The following is a 23,684-nucleotide window of genomic DNA, read 5'->3' on the forward strand; positions in this document are numbered from 1 at the left end:
TACATAGTCTATTTCACAGACCTTATGGTTTAAAAGGTATGCCATATGATACATTGTCTATTTCACAGACCTTATGGTTTAAAAGGTATGCCATATGATACATAGTCTATTTCACTGACCTTATGGTTTAAAAGGTATGACATATGATACATTGTCTATTTCACAGACCTTATGGTTTAAAAGGTAGGACATATGATACATAGTCTATTTCACAGACCTTATGGTTTAAAAGGTATGACATATGATACATTGTCTATTTCACAGACCTTATGGTTTAAAAGGTATGACATATGATACATTGTCTATTTCACAGACCTTATGGTTTAAAAGGTATGACATATGATACATTGTCTATTTCACAGACCTTATGGTTTAAAAGGTATGACATATGATACATAGTCTATTTCACTGACCTTATGGTTTAAAAGGTATGACATATGATACATTGTCTATTTCACAGACCTTATGGTTTAAAAGGTATGACATATGATACATAGTCTATTTCACTGACCTTATGGTTTAAAAGGTATGACATATGATACATAGTCTATTTCACTGACCTTATGGTTTAAAAGGTATGACATATGATACATTGTCTATTTCACAGACCTTATGGTTTAAAAGGTATGCCATATGATACATTGTCTATTTCACAGACCTTATGGTTTAAAAGGTATGACATATGATACATTGTCTATTTCACAGACCTTATGGTTTAAAAGGTATGACATATGATACATAGTCTATTTCACAGACCTTATGGTTTAAAAGGTATGACATATGATACATTGTCTATTTCACCGACCTTATGGTTTAAAAGGTATGCCATATGATACATAGTCTATTTCACAGACCTTATGGTTTAAAAGGTATGCCATATGATACATTGTCTATTTCACAGACCTTATGGTTTAAAAGGTATGCCATATGATACATAGTCTATTTCACTGACCTTATGGTTTAAAAGGTATGACATATGATACATAGTCTATTTCACAGACCTTATGGTTTAAAAGGTAGGACATATGATACATAGTCTATTTCACAGACCTCATGGTTTAAAAGGTATGACATATGATACATTGTCTATTTCACAGACCTTATGGTTTAAAAGGTATGACATATGATACATTGTCTATTTCACAGACCTTATGGTTTAAAAGGTATGACATATGATACATTGTCTATTTCACAGACCTTATGGTTTAAAAGGTATGACATATGATACATTGTCTATTTCACAGACCTTATGGTTTAAAAGGTATGACATATGATACATTGTCTATTTCACAGACCTTATGGTTTAAAAGGTATGACATATGATACATAGTCTATTTCACAGACCTTATGGTTTAAAAGGTATGACATATGATGCATTGTCTATTTCACAGACCTTATGGTTTAAAAGGTATGCCATATGATACATTGTCTATTTCACAGACCTTATGGTTTAAAAGGTATGCCATATGATACATTGTCTATTTCACAGACCTTATGGTTTAAAAGGTATGACATATGATACATTGTCTATTTCACAGACCTTATGGTTTAAAAGGTATGCCATATGATACATTGTCTATTTCACAGACCTTATGGTTTAAAAGGTATGACATATGATACATTGTCTATTTCACAGACCTTATGGTTTAAAAGGTATGACATATGATACATAGTCTATTTCACAGACCTTATGGTTTAAAAGGTATGACATATGATGCATTGTCTATTTCACAGACCTTATGGTTTAAAAGGTATGCCATATGATACATTGTCTATTTCACAGACCTTATGGTTTAAAAGGTATGACATATGATACATAGTCTATTTCACAGACCTTATGGTTTAAAAGGTATGACATATGATACATAGTCTATTTCACAGACCTTATGGTTTAAAAGGTATGACATATGATACATTGTCTATTTCACAGACCTTATGGTTTAAAAGGTATGACATATGATACATTGTCTATTTCACAGACCTTATGGTTTAAAAGGTATGACATATGATACATAGTCTATTTCACTGACCTTATGGTTTAAAAGGTATGACATATGATACATTGTCTATTTCACTGACCTTATGGTTTAAAAGGTATGACATATGATACATAGTCTATTTCACAGACCTTATGGTTTAAAAGGTATGACATATGATACATTGTCTATTTCACTGACCTTATGGTTTAAAAGGTATGACATATGATACATAGTCTATTTCACAGACCTTATGGTTTAAAAGGTATGACATATGATACATTGTCTATTTCACTGACCTTATGGTTTAAAAGGTATGACATATGATACATAGTCTATTTCACTGACCTTATGGTTTAAAAGGTATGACATATGATACATAGTCTATTTCACAGACCTTATGGTTTAAAAGGTATGACATATGATACATTGTCTATTTCACTGACCTTATGGTTTAAAAGGTATGACATATGATACACAGTCTATTTCACAGACCTTATGGTTTAAAAGGTATGACATATGATACATAGTCTATTTCACAGACCTTATGGTTTAAAAGGTATGACGTATGATACATAGTCTATTTCACAGACCTTATGGTTTAAAAGGTATGACATATGATACATTGTCTATTTCACAGACCTTATGGTTTAAAAGGTATGCCATATGATACATTGTCTATTTCACAGACCTTATGGTTTAAAAGGTATGACATATGATATATTGTCTATTTCACAGACCTTATGGTTTAAAAGGTATGCCATATGATACATTGTCTATTTCACAGACCTTATGGTTTAAAAGGTATGCCATATGATACATTGTCTATTTCACAGACCTTATGGTTTAAAAGGTATGACATATGATACATTGTCTATTTCACAGACCTTATGGTTTAAAAGGTATGCCATATGATACATTGTCTATTTCACAGACCTTATGGTTTAAAAGGTATGACATATGATACATTGTCTATTTCACAGACCTTATGGTTTAAAAGGTATGACATATGATACATAGTCTATTTCACAGACCTTATGGTTTAAAAGGTATGACATATGATGCATTGTCTATTTCACAGACCTTATGGTTTAAAAGGTATGCCATATGATACATTGTCTATTTCACAGACCTTATGGTTTAAAAGGTATGACATATGATACATAGTCTATTTCACAGACCTTATGGTTTAAAAGGTATGACATATGATACATAGTCTATTTCACAGACCTTATGGTTTAAAAGGTATGACATATGATACATTGTCTATTTCACAGACCTTATGGTTTAAAAGGTATGACATATGATACATTGTCTATTTCACAGACCTTATGGTTTAAAAGGTATGACATATGATACATAGTCTATTTCACTGACCTTATGGTTTAAAAGGTATGACATATGATACATTGTCTATTTCACTGACCTTATGGTTTAAAAGGTATGACATATGATACATAGTCTATTTCACAGACCTTATGGTTTAAAAGGTATGACATATGATACATTGTCTATTTCACTGACCTTATGGTTTAAAAGGTATGACATATGATACATAGTCTATTTCACAGACCTTATGGTTTAAAAGGTATGACATATGATACATTGTCTATTTCACTGACCTTATGGTTTAAAAGGTATGACATATGATACATAGTCTATTTCACTGACCTTATGGTTTAAAAGGTATGACATATGATACATAGTCTATTTCACAGACCTTATGGTTTAAAAGGTATGACATATGATACATTGTCTATTTCACTGACCTTATGGTTTAAAAGGTATGACATATGATACACAGTCTATTTCACAGACCTTATGGTTTAAAAGGTATGACATATGATACATAGTCTATTTCACAGACCTTATGGTTTAAAAGGTATGACGTATGATACATAGTCTATTTCACAGACCTTATGGTTTAAAAGGTATGACATATGATACATTGTCTATTTCACAGACCTTATGGTTTAAAAGGTATGCCATATGATACATTGTCTATTTCACAGACCTTATGGTTTAAAAGGTATGACATATGATATATTGTCTATTTCACAGACCTTATGGTTTAAAAGGTATGCCATATGATACATTGTCTATTTCACAGACCTTATGGTTTAAAAGGTATGACATATGATACATTGTCTATTTCACAGACCTTATGGTTTAAAAGGTATGACATATGATACATAGTCTATTTCACAGACCTTATGGTTTAAAAGGTATGACATATGATGCATTGTCTATTTCACAGACCTTATGGTTTAAAAGGTATGCCATATGATACATTGTCTATTTCACCGACCTTATGGTTTAAAAGGTATGACATATGATACATAGTCTATTTCACTGACCTTATGGTTTAAAAGGTATGACATATGATACATAGTCTATTTCACAGACCTTATGGTTTAAAAGGTATGACATATGATACATAGTCTATTTCACAGACCTTATGGTTTAAAAGGTATGACATATGATACATTGTCTATTTCACAGACCTTATGGTTTAAAAGGTATGACATATGATACATTGTCTATTTCACAGACCTTATGGTTTAAAAGGTATGACATATGATACATAGTCTATTTCACAGACCTTATGGTTTAAAAGGTATGACATATGATACATTGTCTATTTCACAGACCTTATGGTTTAAAAGGTATGACATATGATACATTGTCTATTTCACAGACCTTATGGTTTAAAAGGTATGACATATGATACATAGTCTATTTCACAGACATTATGGTTTAAAAGGTATGACATATGATACATAGTCTATTTCACTGACCTTATGGTTTAAAAGGTATGCCATATGATACATAGTCTATTTCACAGACCTTATGGTTTAAAAGGTATGACATATGATACATTGTCTATTTCACTGACCTTATGGTTTAAAAGGTATGCCATATGATACATAGTCTATTTCACAGACCTTATGGTTTAAAAGGTATGACATATGATACATTGTCTATTTCACAGACCTTATGGTTTAAAAGGTATGACATATGATACATTGTCTATTTCACAGACCTTATGGTTTAAAAGGTATGACATATGATACATAGTCTATTTCACAGACCTTATGGTTTAAAAGGTATGCCATATGATACATTGTCTATTTCACAGACTTTATGGTTTAAAAGGTATGACATATGATACATAGTCTATTTCACAGACCTTATGGTTTAAAAGGTATGACATATGATACATTGTCTATTTCACAGACCTTATGGTTTAAAAGGTATGACGTATGATACATAGTCTATTTCACTGACCTTATGGTTTAAAAGGTATGACATATGATACATAGTCTATTTCACAGACCTTATGGTTTAAAAGGTATGACATATGATACATAGTCTATTTCACTGACCTTATGGTTTAAAAGGTATGACATATGATACATAGTCTATTTCACAGACCTTATGGTTTAAAAGGTATGACATATGATACATTGTCTATTTCACTGACCTTATGGTTTAAAAGGTATGACATATGATACATAGTCTATTTCACAGACCTTATGGTTTAAAAGGTATGACATATGATACATAGTCTATTTCACAGACCTTATGGTTTAAAAGGTATGACATATGATACATTGTCTATTTCACAGACCTTATGGTTTAAAAGGTATGACATATGATACATTGTCTATTTCACAGACCTTATGGTTTAAAAGGTATGACATATGATACATAGTCTATTTCACAGACCTTATGGTTTAAAAGGTATGACATATGATACATTGTCTATTTCACAGACCTTATGGTTTAAAAGGTATGACATATGATACATTGTCTATTTCACAGACCTTATGGTTTAAAAGGTATGACATATGATACATAGTCTATTTCACAGACATTATGGTTTAAAAGGTATGACATATGATACATAGTCTATTTCACTGACCTTATGGTTTAAAAGGTATGCCATATGATACATAGTCTATTTCACAGACCTTATGGTTTAAAAGGTATGACATATGATACATTGTCTATTTCACAGACCTTATGGTTTAAAAGGTATGACATATGATACATTGTCTATTTCACTGACCTTATGGTTTAAAAGGTATGACATATGATACATTGTCTATTTCACTGACCTTATGGTTTAAAAGGTATGCCATATGATACATAGTCTATTTCACAGACCTTATGGTTTAAAAGGTATGACATATGATACATTGTTTATTTCACAGACCTTATGGTTTAAAAGGTATGACATATGATACATTGTCTATTTCACTGACCTTATGGTTTAAAAGGTATGCCATATGATACATAGTCTATTTCACAGACCTTATGGTTTAAAAGGTATGACATATGATACATTGTCTATTTCACAGACCTTATGGTTTAAAAGGTATGACATATGATACATAGTCTATTTCACTGACCTTATGGTTTAAAAGGTATGACATATGATACATAGTCTATTTCACAGACCTTATGGTTTAAAAGGTATGACATATGATACATAGTCTATTTCACAGACCTTATGGTTTAAAAGGTATGACATATGATACATTGTCTATTTCACAGACCTTATGGTTTAAAAGGTATGACATATGATACATTGTCTATTTCACAGACCTTATGGTTTAAAAGGTATGACATATGATACATAGTCTATTTCACAGACATTATGGTTTAAAAGGTATGACATATGATACATAGTCTATTTCACTGACCTTATGGTTTAAAAGGTATGCCATATGATACATAGTCTATTTCACAGACCTTATGGTTTAAAAGGTATGACATATGATACATTGTCTATTTCACAGACCTTATGGTTTAAAAGGTATGACATATGATACATTGTCTATTTCACTGACCTTATGGTTTAAAAGGTATGCCATATGATACATAGTCTATTTCACAGACCTTATGGTTTAAAAGGTATGACATATGATACATAGTCTATTTCACAGACCTTATGGTTTAAAAGGTATGACATATGATACACTGTCTATTTCACAGACCTTATGGTTTAAAAGGTATGACATATGATACATAGTCTATTTCACAGACCTTATGGTTTAAAAGGTATGACATATGATACATTGTCTATTTCACTGACCTTATGGTTTAAAGGGTATGACATATGATACATAGTCTATTTCACTGACCTTATGGTTTAAAAGGTATGACATATGATACATAGTCTATTTCACAGACCTTATGGTTTAAAAGGTATGACATATGATACATTGTCTATTTCACTGACCTTATGGTTTAAAAGGTATGACATATGATACATAGTCTATTTCACAGACCTTATGGTTTAAAAGGTATGACATATGATACATTGTCTATTTCACTGACCTTATGGTTTAAAAGGTATGACATATGATACACAGTCTATTTCACAGACCTTATGGTTTAAAAGGTATGACATATGATACATAGTCTATTTCACAGACCTTATGGTTTAAAAGGTATGACGTATGATACATAGTCTATTTCACAGACCTTATGGTTTAAAAGGTATGACATATGATACATTGTCTATTTCACAGACCTTATGGTTTAAAAGGTATGCCATATGATACATTGTCTATTTCACAGACCTTATGGTTTAAAAGGTATGACATATGATACATTGTCTATTTCCCAGACCTTATGGTTTAAAAGGTATGACATATGATACATTGTCTATTTCACAGACCTTATGGTTTAAAAGGTATGACATATGATACATTGTCTATTTCACAGACCTTATGGTTTAAAAGGTATGACATATGATACATTGTCTATTTCACAGACCTTATGGTTTAAAAGGTATGACATATGATACATTGTCTATTTCACAGACCTTATGGTTTAAAAGGTATGACGTATGATACATAGTCTATTTCACTGACCTTATGGTTTAAAAGGTATGACATATGATACATAGTCTATTTCACAGACCTTATGGTTTAAAAGGTATGACATATGATACATTGTCTATTTCACCGACCTTATGGTTTAAAAGGTATGCCATATGATACATAGTCTATTTCACAGACCTTATGGTTTAAAAGGTATGCCATATGATACATTGTCTATTTCACAGACCTTATGGTTTAAAAGGTATGACATATGATACATTGTCTATTTCACTGACCTTATGGTTTAAAAGGTATGACATATGATACATAGTCTATTTCACTGACCTTATGGTTTAAAAGGTATGCCATATGATACATAGTCTATTTCACAGACCTTATGGTTTAAAAGGTATGACATATGATACATTGTCTATTTCACTGACCTTATGGTTTAAAAGGTATGACATATGATACATAGTCTATTTCACAGACCTTATGGTTTAAAAGGTATGACATATGATACATTGTCTATTTCACTGACCTTATGGTTTAAAAGGTATGACATATGATACATAGTCTATTTCACAGACCTTATGGTTTAAAAGGTATGACATATGATACATTGTCTATTTCACTGACCTTATGGTTTAAAAGGTATGACATATGATACATAGTCTATTTCACTGACCTTATGGTTTAAAAGGTATGACATATGATACATAGTCTATTTCACAGACCTTATGGTTTAAAAGGTATGACATATGATACATTGTCTATTTCACTGACCTTATGGTTTAAAAGGTATGACATATGATACATAGTCTATTTCACTGACCTTATGGTTTAAAAGGTATGACATATGATACATTGTCTATTTCACTGACCTTATGGTTTAAAAGGTATGACATATGATACATAGTCTATTTCACAGACCTTATGGTTTAAAAGGTATGACATATGATACATTGTCTATTTCACTGACCTTATGGTTTAAAAGGTATGACATATGATACATAGTCTATTTCACAGACCTTATGGTTTAAAAGGTATGACATATGATACATTGTCTATTTCACTGACCTTATGGTTTAAAAGGTATGACATATGATACATAGTCTATTTCACTGACCTTATGGTTTAAAAGGTATGACATATGATACATAGTCTATTTCACAGACCTTATGGTTTAAAAGGTATGACATATGATACATTGTCTATTTCACTGACCTTATGGTTTAAAAGGTATGACATATGATACATTGTCTATTTCACAGACCTTATGGTTTAAAAGGTATGCCATATGATACATAGTCTATTTCACAGACCTTATGGTTTAAAAGGTATGCCATATGATACATTGTCTATTTCACAGACCTTATGGTTTAAAAGGTATGCCATATGATACATAGTCTATTTCACTGACCTTATGGTTTAAAAGGTATGACATATGATACATAGTCTATTTCACTGACCTTATGGTTTAAAAGGTATGACATATGATACATAGTCTATTTCACTGACCTTATGGTTTAAAAGGTATGACATATGATACATTGTCTATTTCACAGACCTTATGGTTTAAAAGGTATGCCATATGATACATTGTCTATTTCACAGACCTTATGGTTTAAAAGGTATGACATATGATACATTGTCTATTTCACAGACCTTATGGTTTAAAAGGTATGACATATGATACATAGTCTATTTCACAGACCTTATGGTTTAAAAGGTATGACATATGATACATTGTCTATTTCACCGACCTTATGGTTTAAAAGGTATGCCATATGATACATAGTCTATTTCACAGACCTTATGGTTTAAAAGGTATGCCATATGATACATTGTCTATTTCACAGACCTTATGGTTTAAAAGGTATGCCATATGATACATAGTCTATTTCACTGACCTTATGGTTTAAAAGGTATGACATATGATACATAGTCTATTTCACAGACCTTATGGTTTAAAAGGTAGGACATATGATACATAGTCTATTTCACAGACCTCATGGTTTAAAAGGTATGACATATGATACATTGTCTATTTCACAGACCTTATGGTTTAAAAGGTATGACATATGATACATTGTCTATTTCACAGACCTTATGGTTTAAAAGGTATGACATATGATACATTGTCTATTTCACAGACCTTATGGTTTAAAAGGTATGACATATGATACATTGTCTATTTCACAGACCTTATGGTTTAAAAGGTATGACATATGATACATTGTCTATTTCACAGACCTTATGGTTTAAAAGGTATGACATATGATACATAGTCTATTTCACAGACCTTATGGTTTAAAAGGTATGACATATGATGCATTGTCTATTTCACAGACCTTATGGTTTAAAAGGTATGCCATATGATACATTGTCTATTTCACAGACCTTATGGTTTAAAAGGTATGCCATATGATACATTGTCTATTTCACAGACCTTATGGTTTAAAAGGTATGACATATGATACATTGTCTATTTCACAGACCTTATGGTTTAAAAGGTATGCCATATGATACATTGTCTATTTCACAGACCTTATGGTTTAAAAGGTATGACATATGATACATTGTCTATTTCACAGACCTTATGGTTTAAAAGGTATGACATATGATACATAGTCTATTTCACAGACCTTATGGTTTAAAAGGTATGACATATGATGCATTGTCTATTTCACAGACCTTATGGTTTAAAAGGTATGCCATATGATACATTGTCTATTTCACAGACCTTATGGTTTAAAAGGTATGACATATGATACATAGTCTATTTCACAGACCTTATGGTTTAAAAGGTATGACATATGATACATAGTCTATTTCACAGACCTTATGGTTTAAAAGGTATGACATATGATACATTGTCTATTTCACAGACCTTATGGTTTAAAAGGTATGACATATGATACATTGTCTATTTCACAGACCTTATGGTTTAAAAGGTATGACATATGATACATAGTCTATTTCACTGACCTTATGGTTTAAAAGGTATGACATATGATACATTGTCTATTTCACTGACCTTATGGTTTAAAAGGTATGACATATGATACATAGTCTATTTCACAGACCTTATGGTTTAAAAGGTATGACATATGATACATTGTCTATTTCACTGACCTTATGGTTTAAAAGGTATGACATATGATACATAGTCTATTTCACAGACCTTATGGTTTAAAAGGTATGACATATGATACATTGTCTATTTCACTGACCTTATGGTTTAAAAGGTATGACATATGATACATAGTCTATTTCACTGACCTTATGGTTTAAAAGGTATGACATATGATACATAGTCTATTTCACAGACCTTATGGTTTAAAAGGTATGACATATGATACATTGTCTATTTCACTGACCTTATGGTTTAAAAGGTATGACATATGATACACAGTCTATTTCACAGACCTTATGGTTTAAAAGGTATGACATATGATACATAGTCTATTTCACAGACCTTATGGTTTAAAAGGTATGACGTATGATACATAGTCTATTTCACAGACCTTATGGTTTAAAAGGTATGACATATGATACATTGTCTATTTCACAGACCTTATGGTTTAAAAGGTATGCCATATGATACATTGTCTATTTCACAGACCTTATGGTTTAAAAGGTATGACATATGATATATTGTCTATTTCACAGACCTTATGGTTTAAAAGGTATGCCATATGATACATTGTCTATTTCACAGACCTTATGGTTTAAAAGGTATGCCATATGATACATTGTCTATTTCACAGACCTTATGGTTTAAAAGGTATGACATATGATACATTGTCTATTTCACAGACCTTATGGTTTAAAAGGTATGCCATATGATACATTGTCTATTTCACAGACCTTATGGTTTAAAAGGTATGACATATGATACATTGTCTATTTCACAGACCTTATGGTTTAAAAGGTATGACATATGATACATAGTCTATTTCACAGACCTTATGGTTTAAAAGGTATGACATATGATGCATTGTCTATTTCACAGACCTTATGGTTTAAAAGGTATGCCATATGATACATTGTCTATTTCACAGACCTTATGGTTTAAAAGGTATGACATATGATACATAGTCTATTTCACAGACCTTATGGTTTAAAAGGTATGACATATGATACATAGTCTATTTCACAGACCTTATGGTTTAAAAGGTATGACATATGATACATTGTCTATTTCACAGACCTTATGGTTTAAAAGGTATGACATATGATACATTGTCTATTTCACAGACCTTATGGTTTAAAAGGTATGACATATGATACATAGTCTATTTCACTGACCTTATGGTTTAAAAGGTATGACATATGATACATTGTCTATTTCACTGACCTTATGGTTTAAAAGGTATGACATATGATACATAGTCTATTTCACAGACCTTATGGTTTAAAAGGTATGACATATGATACATTGTCTATTTCACTGACCTTATGGTTTAAAAGGTATGACATATGATACATAGTCTATTTCACAGACCTTATGGTTTAAAAGGTATGACATATGATACATTGTCTATTTCACTGACCTTATGGTTTAAAAGGTATGACATATGATACATAGTCTATTTCACTGACCTTATGGTTTAAAAGGTATGACATATGATACATAGTCTATTTCACAGACCTTATGGTTTAAAAGGTATGACATATGATACATTGTCTATTTCACTGACCTTATGGTTTAAAAGGTATGACATATGATACACAGTCTATTTCACAGACCTTATGGTTTAAAAGGTATGACATATGATACATAGTCTATTTCACAGACCTTATGGTTTAAAAGGTATGACGTATGATACATAGTCTATTTCACAGACCTTATGGTTTAAAAGGTATGACATATGATACATTGTCTATTTCACAGACCTTATGGTTTAAAAGGTATGCCATATGATACATTGTCTATTTCACAGACCTTATGGTTTAAAAGGTATGACATATGATATATTGTCTATTTCACAGACCTTATGGTTTAAAAGGTATGCCATATGATACATTGTCTATTTCACAGACCTTATGGTTTAAAAGGTATGACATATGATACATTGTCTATTTCACAGACCTTATGGTTTAAAAGGTATGACATATGATACATAGTCTATTTCACAGACCTTATGGTTTAAAAGGTATGACATATGATGCATTGTCTATTTCACAGACCTTATGGTTTAAAAGGTATGCCATATGATACATTGTCTATTTCACAGACCTTATGGTTTAAAAGGTATGACATATGATACATAGTCTATTTCACTGACCTTATGGTTTAAAAGGTATGACATATGATACATAGTCTATTTCACAGACCTTATGGTTTAAAAGGTATGACATATGATACATAGTCTATTTCACAGACCTTATGGTTTAAAAGGTATGACATATGATACATTGTCTATTTCACAGACCTTATGGTTTAAAAGGTATGACATATGATACATTGTCTATTTCACAGACCTTATGGTTTAAAAGGTATGACATATGATACATAGTCTATTTCACAGACCTTATGGTTTAAAAGGTATGACATATGATACATTGTCTATTTCACAGACCTTATGGTTTAAAAGGTATGACATATGATACATTGTCTATTTCACAGACCTTATGGTTTAAAAGGTATGACATATGATACATAGTCTATTTCACAGACATTATGGTTTAAAAGGTATGACATATGATACATAGTCTATTTCACTGACCTTATGGTTTAAAAGGTATGCCATATGATACATAGTCTATTTCACAGACCTTATGGTTTAAAAGGTATGACATATGATACATTGTCTATTTCACTGACCTTATGGTTTAAAAGGTATGCCATATGATACATAGTCTATTTCACAGACCTTATGGTTTAAAAGGTATGACATATGATACATTGTCTATTTCACAGACCTTATGGTTTAAAAGGTATGACATATGATACATTGTCTATTTCACAGACCTTATGGTTTAAAAGGTATGACATATGATACATAGTCTATTTCACAGACCTTATGGTTTAAAAGGTATGCCATATGATACATTGTCTATTTCACAGACTTTATGGTTTAAAAGGTATGACATATGATACATAGTCTATTTCACAGACCTTATGGTTTAAAAGGTATGACATATGATACATTGTCTATTTCACAGACCTTATGGTTTAAAAGGTATGACGTATGATACATAGTCTATTTCACTGACCTTATGGTTTAAAAGGTATGACATATGATACATAGTCTATTTCACAGACCTTATGGTTTAAAAGGTATGACATATGATACATAGTCTATTTCACTGACCTTATGGTTTAAAAGGTATGACATATGATACATAGTCTATTTCACAGACCTTATGGTTTAAAAGGTATGACATATGATACATTGTCTATTTCACTGACCTTATGGTTTAAAAGGTATGACATATGATACATAGTCTATTTCACAGACCTTATGGTTTAAAAGGTATGACATATGATACATAGTCTATTTCACAGACCTTATGGTTTAAAAGGTATGACATATGATACATTGTCTATTTCACAGACCTTATGGTTTAAAAGGTATGACATATGATACATTGTCTATTTCACAGACCTTATGGTTTAAAAGGTATGACATATGATACATAGTCTATTTCACAGACCTTATGGTTTAAAAGGTATGACATATGATACATTGTCTATTTCACAGACCTTATGGTTTAAAAGGTATGACATATGATACATTGTCTATTTCACAGACCTTATGGTTTAAAAGGTATGACATATGATACATAGTCTATTTCACAGACATTATGGTTTAAAAGGTATGACATATGATACATAGTCTATTTCACTGACCTTATGGTTTAAAAGGTATGCCATATGATACATAGTCTATTTCACAGACCTTATGGTTTAAAAGGTATGACATATGATACATTGTCTATTTCACAGACCTTATGGTTTAAAAGGTATGACATATGATACATTGTCTATTTCACTGACCTTATGGTTTAAAAGGTATGACATATGATACATTGTCTATTTCACTGACCTTATGGTTTAAAAGGTATGCCATATGATACATAGTCTATTTCACAGACCTTATGGTTTAAAAGGTATGACATATGATACATTGTTTATTTCACAGACCTTATGGTTTAAAAGGTATGACATATGATACATTGTCTATTTCACTGACCTTATGGTTTAAAAGGTATGCCATATGATACATAGTCTATTTCACAGACCTTATGGTTTAAAAGGTATGACATATGATACATTGTCTATTTCACAGACCTTATGGTTTAAAAGGTATGACATATGATACATAGTCTATTTCACTGACCTTATGGTTTAAAAGGTATGACATATGATACATAGTCTATTTCACAGACCTTATGGTTTAAAAGGTATGACATATGATACATAGTCTATTTCACAGACCTTATGGTTTAAAAGGTATGACATATGATACATTGTCTATTTCACAGACCTTATGGTTTAAAAGGTATGACATATGATACATTGTCTATTTCACAGACCTTATGGTTTAAAAGGTATGACATATGATACATAGTCTATTTCACAGACATTATGGTTTAAAAGGTATGACATATGATACATAGTCTATTTCACTGACCTTATGGTTTAAAAGGTATGCCATATGATACATAGTCTATTTCACAGACCTTATGGTTTAAAAGGTATGACATATGATACATTGTCTATTTCACAGACCTTATGGTTTAAAAGGTATGACATATGATACATTGTCTATTTCACTGACCTTATGGTTTAAAAGGTATGCCATATGATACATAGTCTATTTCACAGACCTTATGGTTTAAAAGGTATGACATATGATACATAGTCTATTTCACAGACCTTATGGTTTAAAAGGTATGACATATGATACACTGTCTATTTCACAGACCTTATGGTTTAAAAGGTATGACATATGATACATAGTCTATTTCACAGACCTTATGGTTTAAAAGGTATGACATATGATACATTGTCTATTTCACTGACCTTATGGTTTAAAGGGTATGACATATGATACATAGTCTATTTCACTGACCTTATGGTTTAAAAGGTATGACATATGATACATAGTCTATTTCACAGACCTTATGGTTTAAAAGGTATGACATATGATACATTGTCTATTTCACTGACCTTATGGTTTAAAAGGTATGACATATGATACATAGTCTATTTCACAGACCTTATGGTTTAAAAGGTATGACATATGATACATTGTCTATTTCACTGACCTTATGGTTTAAAAGGTATGACATATGATACACAGTCTATTTCACAGACCTTATGGTTTAAAAGGTATGACATATGATACATAGTCTATTTCACAGACCTTATGGTTTAAAAGGTATGACGTATGATACATAGTCTATTTCACAGACCTTATGGTTTAAAAGGTATGACATATGATACATTGTCTATTTCACAGACCTTATGGTTTAAAAGGTATGCCATATGATACATTGTCTATTTCACAGACCTTATGGTTTAAAAGGTATGACATATGATACATTGTCTATTTCCCAGACCTTATGGTTTAAAAGGTATGACATATGATACATTGTCTATTTCACAGACCTTATGGTTTAAAAGGTATGACATATGATACATTGTCTATTTCACAGACCTTATGGTTTAAAAGGTATGACATATGATACATTGTCTATTTCACAGACCTTATGGTTTAAAAGGTATGACATATGATACATTGTCTATTTCACAGACCTTATGGTTTAAAAGGTATGACGTATGATACATAGTCTATTTCACTGACCTTATGGTTTAAAAGGTATGACATATGATACATAGTCTATTTCACAGACCTTATGGTTTAAAAGGTATGACATATGATACATTGTCTATTTCACCGACCTTATGGTTTAAAAGGTATGCCATATGATACATAGTCTATTTCACAGACCTTATGGTTTAAAAGGTATGCCATATGATACATTGTCTATTTCACAGACCTTATGGTTTAAAAGGTATGACATATGATACATTGTCTATTTCACTGACCTTATGGTTTAAAAGGTATGACATATGATACATAGTCTATTTCACTGACCTTATGGTTTAAAAGGTATGCCATATGATACATAGTCTATTTCACAGACCTTATGGTTTAAAAGGTATGACATATGATACATTGTCTATTTCACTGACCTTATGGTTTAAAAGGTATGACATATGATACATAGTCTATTTCACAGACCTTATGGTTTAAAAGGTATGACATATGATACATTGTCTATTTCACTGACCTTATGGTTTAAAAGGTATGACATATGATACATAGTCTATTTCACAGACCTTATGGTTTAAAAGGTATGACATATGATACATTGTCTATTTCACTGACCTTATGGTTTAAAAGGTATGACATATGATACATAGTCTATTTCACTGACCTTATGGTTTAAAAGGTATGACATATGATACATAGTCTATTTCACAGACCTTATGGTTTAAAAGGTATGACATATGATACATTGTCTATTTCACTGACCTTATGGTTTAAAAGGTATGACATATGATACATAGTCTATTTCACTGACCTTATGGTTTAAAAGGTATGACATATGATACATTGTCTATTTCACTGACCTTATGGTTTAAAAGGTATGACATATGATACATAGTCTATTTCACAGACCTTATGGTTTAAAAGGTATGACATATGATACATTGTCTATTTCACTGACCTTATGGTTTAAAAGGTATGACATATGATACATAGTCTATTTCACAGACCTTATGGTTTAAAAGGTATGACATATGATACATTGTCTATTTCACTGACCTTATGGTTTAAAAGGTATGACATATGATACATAGTCTATTTCACTGACCTTATGGTTTAAAAGGTATGACATATGATACATAGTCTATTTCACAGACCTTATGGTTTAAAAGGTATGACATATGATACATTGTCTATTTCACTGACCTTATGGTTTAAAAGGTATGACATATGATACATAGTCTATTTCACAGACCTTATGGTTTAAAAGGTATGACATATGATACATTGTCTATTTCACTGACCTTATGGTTTAAAAGGTATGACATATGATACACAGTCTATTTCACAGACCTTATGGTTTAAAAGGTATGACATATGATACATAGTCTATTTCACAGACCTTATGGTTTAAAAGGTATGACGTATGATACATAGTCTATTTCACAGACCTTATGGTTTAAAAGGTATGACATATGATACATTGTCTATTTCACAGACCTTATGGTTTAAAAGGTATGCCATATGATACATTGTCTATTTCACAGACCTTATGGTTTAAAAGGTATGACATATGATACATTGTCTATTTCCCAGACCTTATGGTTTAAAAGGTATGCCATATGATACATTGTCTATTTCACAGACCTTATGGTTTAAAAGGTATGACATATGATACATTGTCTATTTCACAGACCTTATGGTTTAAAAGGTATGACATATGATACATAGTCTATTTCACAGACCTTATGGTTTAAAAGGTATGACATATGATGCATTGTCTATTTCACAGACCTTATGGTTTAAAAGGTATGCCATATGATACATTGTCTATTTCACAGACCTTATGGTTTAAAAGGTATGACATATGATACATAGTCTATTTCACTGACCTTATGGTTTAAAAGGTATGACATATGATACATAGTCTATTTCACAGACCTTATGGTTTAAAAGGTATGACATATGATACATAGTCTATTTCACAGACCTTATGGTTTAAAAGGTATGACATATGATACATTGTCTATTTCACAGACCTTATGGTTTAAAAGGTATGACATATGATACATTGTCTATTTCACAGACCTTATGGTTTAAAAGGTATGACATATGATACATAGTCTATTTCACAGACCTTATGGTTTAAAAGGTATGACATATGATACATTGTCTATTTCACAGACCTTATGGTTTAAAAGGTATGACATATGATACATTGTCTATTTCACAGACCTTATGGTTTAAAAGGTATGACATATGATACATTGTCTATTTCACAGACCTTATGGTTTAAAAGGTATGACATATGATACATAGTCTATTTCACAGACCTTATGGTTTAAAAGGTATGACATATGATACATTGTCTATTTCACAGACCTTATGGTTTAAAAGGTATGACATATGATACATTGTCTATTTCACAGACCTTATGGTTTAAAAGGTATGACATATGATACATAGTCTATTTCACAGACCTTATGGTTTAAAAGGTATGACATATGATACATTGTCTATTTCACAGACCTTATGGTTTAAAAGGTATGACATATGATACATTGTCTATTTCACAGACCTTATGGTTTAAAAGGTATGACATATGATACATAGTCTATTTCACAGACATTATGGTTTAAAAGGTATGACATATGATACATAGTCTATTTCACTGACCTTATGGTTTAAAAGGTATGCCATATGATACATAGTCTATTTCACAGACCTTATGGTTTAAAAGGTATGACATATGATACATTGTCTATTTCACAGACCTTATGGTTTAAAAGGTATGACATATGATACATTGTCTATTTCACTGACCTTATGGTTTAAAAGGTATGACATATGATACATTGTCTATTTCACTGACCTTATGGTTTAAAAGGTATGCCATATGATACATAGTCTATTTCACAGACCTTATGGTTTAAAAGGTATGACATATGATACATTGTCTATTTCACAGACCTTATGGTTTAAAAGGTATGACATATGATACATTGTCTATTTCACTGACCTTATGGTTTAAAAGGTATGCCATATGATACATAGTCTATTTCACAGACCTTATGGTTTAAAAGGTATGACATATGATACATTGTCTATTTCACAGACCTTATGGTTTAAAAGGTATGACATATGATACATTGTCTATTTCACAGACCTTATGGTTTAAAAGGTATGACATATGATACATTGTCTATTTCACAGACCTTATGGTTTAAAAGGTATGACGTATGATACATAGTCTATTTCACTGACCTTATGGTTTAAAAGGTATGACATATGATACATAGTCTATTTCACAGACCTTATGGTTTAAAAGGTATGACATATGATACATTGTCTATTTCACAGACCTTATGGTTTAAAATGTATGACATATGATACATTGTCTATTTCACAGACCTTATGGTTTAAAAGGTATGACATATGATACATTGTCTATTTCACAGACCTTATGGTTTAAAAGGTATGACATATGATACATAGTCTATTTCACAGACCTTATGGTTTAAAAGGTATGACATATGATACATTGTCAACTATTAGGTTTTACTGAATATTTAGTTGCGTAAGAGTAAGAAAAGTTAGCAAAAGAGTTAAGGAGCACAGATATCTGCTTTTGTTTGCAAAAGTTTGGAGTACTCTGGAATCATGTGTTAAATATATATCAGATATATTTGTTTGCTTAACTAAAAGCAAGGTTCTTCAGATCTATTGGTACACTTGTCTGACCAGAAATACTAAAATATGCGAATCATAAACACATCATGGTTATCTTTGATTGAGCCATTACTGCTCATGAGCAGTTAACTCCTAGTTGTGAGCTCAAAAATCTTCCCACTCTACATAGTTCTTGTACATCTGCTACACTTACAAGACTTGATATTTCATCAGGGACCTGCTGGTTTATCTTCATTGAGATGTTGTTAATATGCGTGTCGTTTCCTTGTTCTGCTTTTTTAGACGCTACAATTCTTTTAACTTTGTAGATGTATTCATTTGTCTCAAAAAGTTACATGAAACATTCATCGCATTAGCGGCGCAACTCCAGAGCATTCATGAGCAGGTTAAGGTAAGTAAATCATGCCATGATGCGCCATTATACATTTGTGCTTGTTCATGTGGACTCCATTACATCCTTGTGTTTTGGTATAAATTAATGGCATGTTTCTGACCTGCACTTTTGCCCTGTAATCGAGTTCAAGGTCGTCATTAGATTAGGCAAGTGTTTCAATGAGACCAATTATACACAGTCTAATAAAAAATAGTTGCTGTCCTCAGGAACAGAAGGATCAATACCTGGCTTATCGTAAAGTTTTCCACAATGATGAAACAGATGTGTTTGAGCAGCGAAAAAAGTCAGTGACCAATAAGAGCAAGTTGCCCCGTACATCACAGCCACTGGGGCCAACTCCCTTTACCGGCCTCTCCAGCTATGCAGTCATGATGATGAATGCTGCCATGAACAGACAGGCTTTGCAGCAAACTGGTAAGTGATATCGTAATCTTTCCTATATCGTCTTGTGACCAGTGTCATGCAATATTCTAAGCTTATGACCGGCGAGCAGTGTTTGTGGTGATAAGCTTTCTGACAAAAAAAGCGGTCTGCTTGTGGAATTATTATCTTATGTTTCAAGTATGTTTTAAACTAATGATTTACTATTGGCTTTTTTAACAGTTTTAAAAATAGAATCTCATCTGAGTTTATTGGTACACCATACATGCGAATGCTGTGCTAACATTTGAAATGCTCGCATGATATTTTGCTCAGCATCAATAATCAAGGATTGGTTGTCTTACAGGAAATGAGCTTGGTCTTGCTGCGCCCGTCGCATCTACTCAACCTCCTACTACTGGTTTGTTTGGAGGTTAGTTATTGTCTTCTCTCCATTATCTATCATCATCATCACTCAGCTTACTACTAAGTTAAAAGTTCTGGTGACCAGTAGAGCCATCAATGTCTTGTGACATCACTATCAGCTAATGAGGCTACACACACTGACTAACTGCATCATTTGAGTAGTCAATGTCTTGTAGATGCATCGTTTCAAAACAAATGTGTTGGTCTACCTCAGAGATAAATTCGATGCATCAGTAGTTGGCTGAAGTAGTTGATTATTATGATTTCTATTCAATTTTATTCATTTCAAATGCATGTTAGTCGCAATCACAATTGGTTTTTGGGCAACTATGACAAGGCTCCACACAAACAACTATGTATGTTGAAGAATATTCTCACTTGTAACAGATATATGAAAGCCATTAGTATATACTAGCGGAATGCCTGGTATTGCACCGGTATTAAAAATCAGCTTATAAACAATGAGAGGTAGTGTATTTGCTTGCCATTAGCTTAGCACATTGCCAATGGCTAATTTGAGTAAGCTTACTAACAAGAGCTAGACAACTAACAACTAGACTTACTAACAACGATTTGCTCTCATGGAAGAGCAAGCATAAATTTACATTGCGCTGTAACGGAGAGCGGTGGAGTATTTTAACCCAACTAGTGACATATATTGCCCAAAGAATCAATCAATCTGGTGTAGTTAAATTGGTAAAACATTTGCCTGGTGAACGGTAGGTTCAAAGATCAAATCTTCTGCGATACGGATTCTTCATTTTAATAGCTATAGCTGGACAAACTGAACTAAATACACACGGAGTTTGAAATTTATGTATATATAGATTGTAACTATTTCTAAAACATTTCAGATGATTGACTTGGTTAAATACGTTTAAATCCTTTTTCTTTAGTTTATGTCATGAACGGAGTATTCATGTACTTGTTGTTTCATCATTAGTGTGTACCATTTTTTTCTTTGCGCAAAATATAGCAATGCAAATATCTGGACAAACGCTAGTTTTGTGACAAATTGTTGATTATTCATGTTGCAGTACCACTTTCTTGGTGATACTTTAGTAATGTTACTTAAAATTCCAACAAGGGCGTTATGGTCTTCACGCAATTGAGGCCAATTCTCATTGGTCGATCTATTTGTCAACGCGATGCATCATGTAGTATTGTTGGTGTGTATAAGTGCAGCGAATATTTACACTACGCGTCAGCGATGCATTCGGTCTGTGTGGGTAGCCAGGCCTTTAGGGAGTGATTAGCAGAATATGGAGTGTCAGAGAAATGAAAACTGACAACTGAAGTACAGTAGACCCCCGCCATACGATGTTAATTCGTTTCGGTGTTGGCATCAAAAAGACGAAAATGTCGTATAGAGGGGTATAGAAACCCATAGTAATTATTTAATGCAAACAGCCCCTGTTAAAAAACATCAAAATTTTATTTACGTGCTGTACATATTAAAAATTAGTAACAAAATAGTAGGCCTGTATTAACCTTGGTAACTTTAGTGTATTTAGTCCTCATGATCTGCAATAAAATGTAACATTGCAATGTACTATGTGCAGTAACGTACCTTAGAGAGTTCTTACCTTCAAGACAGATGTATAACATAAACTTTGAATTTAACTTAAACGAATTTAGCTTACTAAGCACACACTTAAAGCTAAGTTTTAGTATTTGTTTTACTAAACTTAACTTTGTCATCATCTACAATTTGATTCCCCATCTGTTTCTGGTTTCGTTTTCGCTATAACTTATAATGATTAACGCTAAACTAAGAGAAAGGAGAGGGGAAGAGAGAAACGTATCTCTGTTTCAGGGATTTAGGCGAGTAGCATATCGCATCTTCGTTATTCCGATTTTTTCAGCACACCAACTGCCAAATTTGAACTTCGAGAGAAATTTTTGTTGATGTCCTATGGCGAAAAAAATGTAGCATGGTTAGGATGAAAAAACTTGTGTTCCACATCGTAAGGTGAAAACAATCGTATAACAAGGACATCGGAACTCAGGGGTGCTTTATAGAGTGATGAGTGAAATTAAGTAGAGGAATGAGTTAAATGAAGTGGTCAAGTTATTTACACTGGTGGAGTACATAGTGACTAGTGGAGTACATAGTGACTAGTGGAGTACATGTTGACTAGTGGAGTACATAGTGACTAGTGGAGTACATGGTGACTAGTGGAGTACATGGTGACTAGTGGAGTACATGGTG

General features: G+C 32.0%; 1 protein-coding gene across 2 annotated transcripts in view; it reads left to right on the forward strand.

The window, feature by feature from the left end:
* LOC137393352 (nucleoporin p58/p45-like) overlaps positions 1-23,684 on the forward strand; it is a 42,268-nt gene that overhangs the window by 13,949 nt on the left and 4,635 nt on the right. For both annotated transcript variants that reach the window (XM_068079866.1, XM_068079864.1), the window contains exons 7-9: positions 20,601-20,683; positions 20,893-21,100; positions 21,414-21,479. In XM_068079866.1, coding sequence (XP_067935967.1) covers positions 20,601-20,683; positions 20,893-21,100; positions 21,414-21,479 — 357 coding nt within the window. The remainder of the gene's footprint in view (positions 1-20,600; positions 20,684-20,892; positions 21,101-21,413; positions 21,480-23,684) is intronic.

The sequence above is a fragment of the Watersipora subatra genome, chromosome 4, assembly GCF_963576615.1.
Source record: "Watersipora subatra chromosome 4, tzWatSuba1.1, whole genome shotgun sequence".
Lineage (NCBI taxonomy): Eukaryota > Metazoa > Bryozoa > Gymnolaemata > Cheilostomatida > Watersiporidae > Watersipora > Watersipora subatra.